At 44.3% G+C, this 1,574-nt stretch overlaps 1 protein-coding gene across 1 annotated transcript in view; it reads right to left on the minus strand.

Moving 5' to 3' along the window:
• LOC104502299 (ATP-dependent RNA helicase DDX24-like) overlaps positions 1–1,350 on the minus strand; it is a 4,596-nt gene extending 3,246 nt beyond the window's left edge. Inside the window, exon 1 of the mRNA XM_010146256.1 lies at positions 627–1,350. Within this exon, the coding sequence (XP_010144558.1) occupies positions 627–1,350 (724 nt within the window). The remainder of the gene's footprint in view (positions 1–626) is intronic.
• Positions 1,351–1,574: the final 224 nt, after the last annotated feature.

Below are 1,574 nucleotides of genomic sequence, written 5' to 3' on the forward strand. Positions count from 1 at the left end.
CGAACCGCCAGGCCCCGGGCACAGGGCGGCCGGGGCCTGCCAAGAATGGGAGTCCTGGAGGGTGATCAATGTAATATGCCCTTCACAAGTAGTGAGAAGGGTTGGGGACACCACAGAGAGAGCTCAGGGTGGGCCTGTTTTGCTACAGTGAAGGCCTAGGCCATATCCACACCTAACACTGTGCCCAGTATTTATTTACCACTGCGAGTCAGTACTCAACCATCTTCAGAGGAACCTAGCTCTCTGCTTTGTCTTGGCATGGGGACATCCACAGAATTAGGCTGCTGGAAAAATGACCCTGTTTGTTTCATTAATTCTGCCCTTTCAGTGTATCACCCTACAGTTCCCAAAAATAGGAAACAATTTCCACCAAAAGCATAAAATCTCAGCGAGACCTCAAATCTTTACACATGGTACTTTGTAGAGATGGGAGGTCTTGTATTTGTAAGTTATAAAGTTCAAATTCTTCACAACAAACCATTACCAATACATCGGACATGCAGAAGGTACAAGCTCTTCTACATATAAATACTTCTGCTACATACAAACCCTTGTAGCGGCCAGGCACCTTTAAAGAGAGGAGAAGGGAAGTCACCAGCATTACCAGCAGCTGAACAGACGTGTACCTGTTTCCGCAGCACCAAGAACATCCATGTTGTCCCGGATGGCAGGAGGCAAGGCTAAGGCTTGGATAGGGGTTGGAGCGCTAAACCCCAAGCTGCTCAAGGCCTGCAGCACTGGTTCAGGTACAAACAGGTCTTTCCATGCAGACACATCAGCTGTGCGATCAGTTGAGGCAGATAACACTTCTGTTGTCCAGTTTTTAACTTTTTTAGAAGCAGGTACTGATGAAGGAGCTTCCTGACCTTGAGAAGCCTTATTTTTAGCTACCTTCTTTTTCTTTTTCTTTGGAGCATCTTTTGTGCTTGAAGTGCTCTCAGCCACATGCGCACCATTTGCCACTTCAATTATTTTATTACTCTCTTCCTCTTTATCAACCCCAACATCAATTTCTGTTGCATCAGGGTCATTGCTTTTATCTGCTCTGCTTCTCGCATCTTTGTTTTTCTTTTTCTTTTTGGGAGGGACAACCGGTTCTTCCCCCTCCTCCTCACTGCCTTCTTCTGAAACACTTTCAGCTTTCCTCTTCTGCTTTTTTACTCTCCCCACTTCGGAAGAACTTACTAGTTTGTAGTCTGTAAGTTCCTCCAAGCATACTATATCTTTAAACTCTTCATCAGCAAATAGATTGGGGTCGATTTGCACAGTTTTCCATTTTCCTACTACTTCAATGCCTTTTTGTTTCAATTTAAACGAAGATTTAAATCTCCCTCCCTTTTTGGTCTTCATTTTTACCTAAAAACAACAAAACAAAAAACCGAGGAGTAAAAAAGCACGGCATCAGATCAAAAGAATGAGGACCACACTGATGATATTCAAACAAACAGGATCGCAAGGAGTAATTCTGCTTTTTCTTTTTTTAAAATATGAGTAGCCTTAAACACAGCTACAGCAGGCCAGGCCTACAGCCTCGCTCCTGCAACAGCTCACGGATAAGTTAGAACCGCCGGACG

The sequence above is a fragment of the Buceros rhinoceros genome, unplaced genomic scaffold, assembly GCF_000710305.1.
Source record: "Buceros rhinoceros silvestris isolate BGI_N320 unplaced genomic scaffold, ASM71030v1 scaffold22402, whole genome shotgun sequence".
Lineage (NCBI taxonomy): Eukaryota > Metazoa > Chordata > Aves > Bucerotiformes > Bucerotidae > Buceros > Buceros rhinoceros.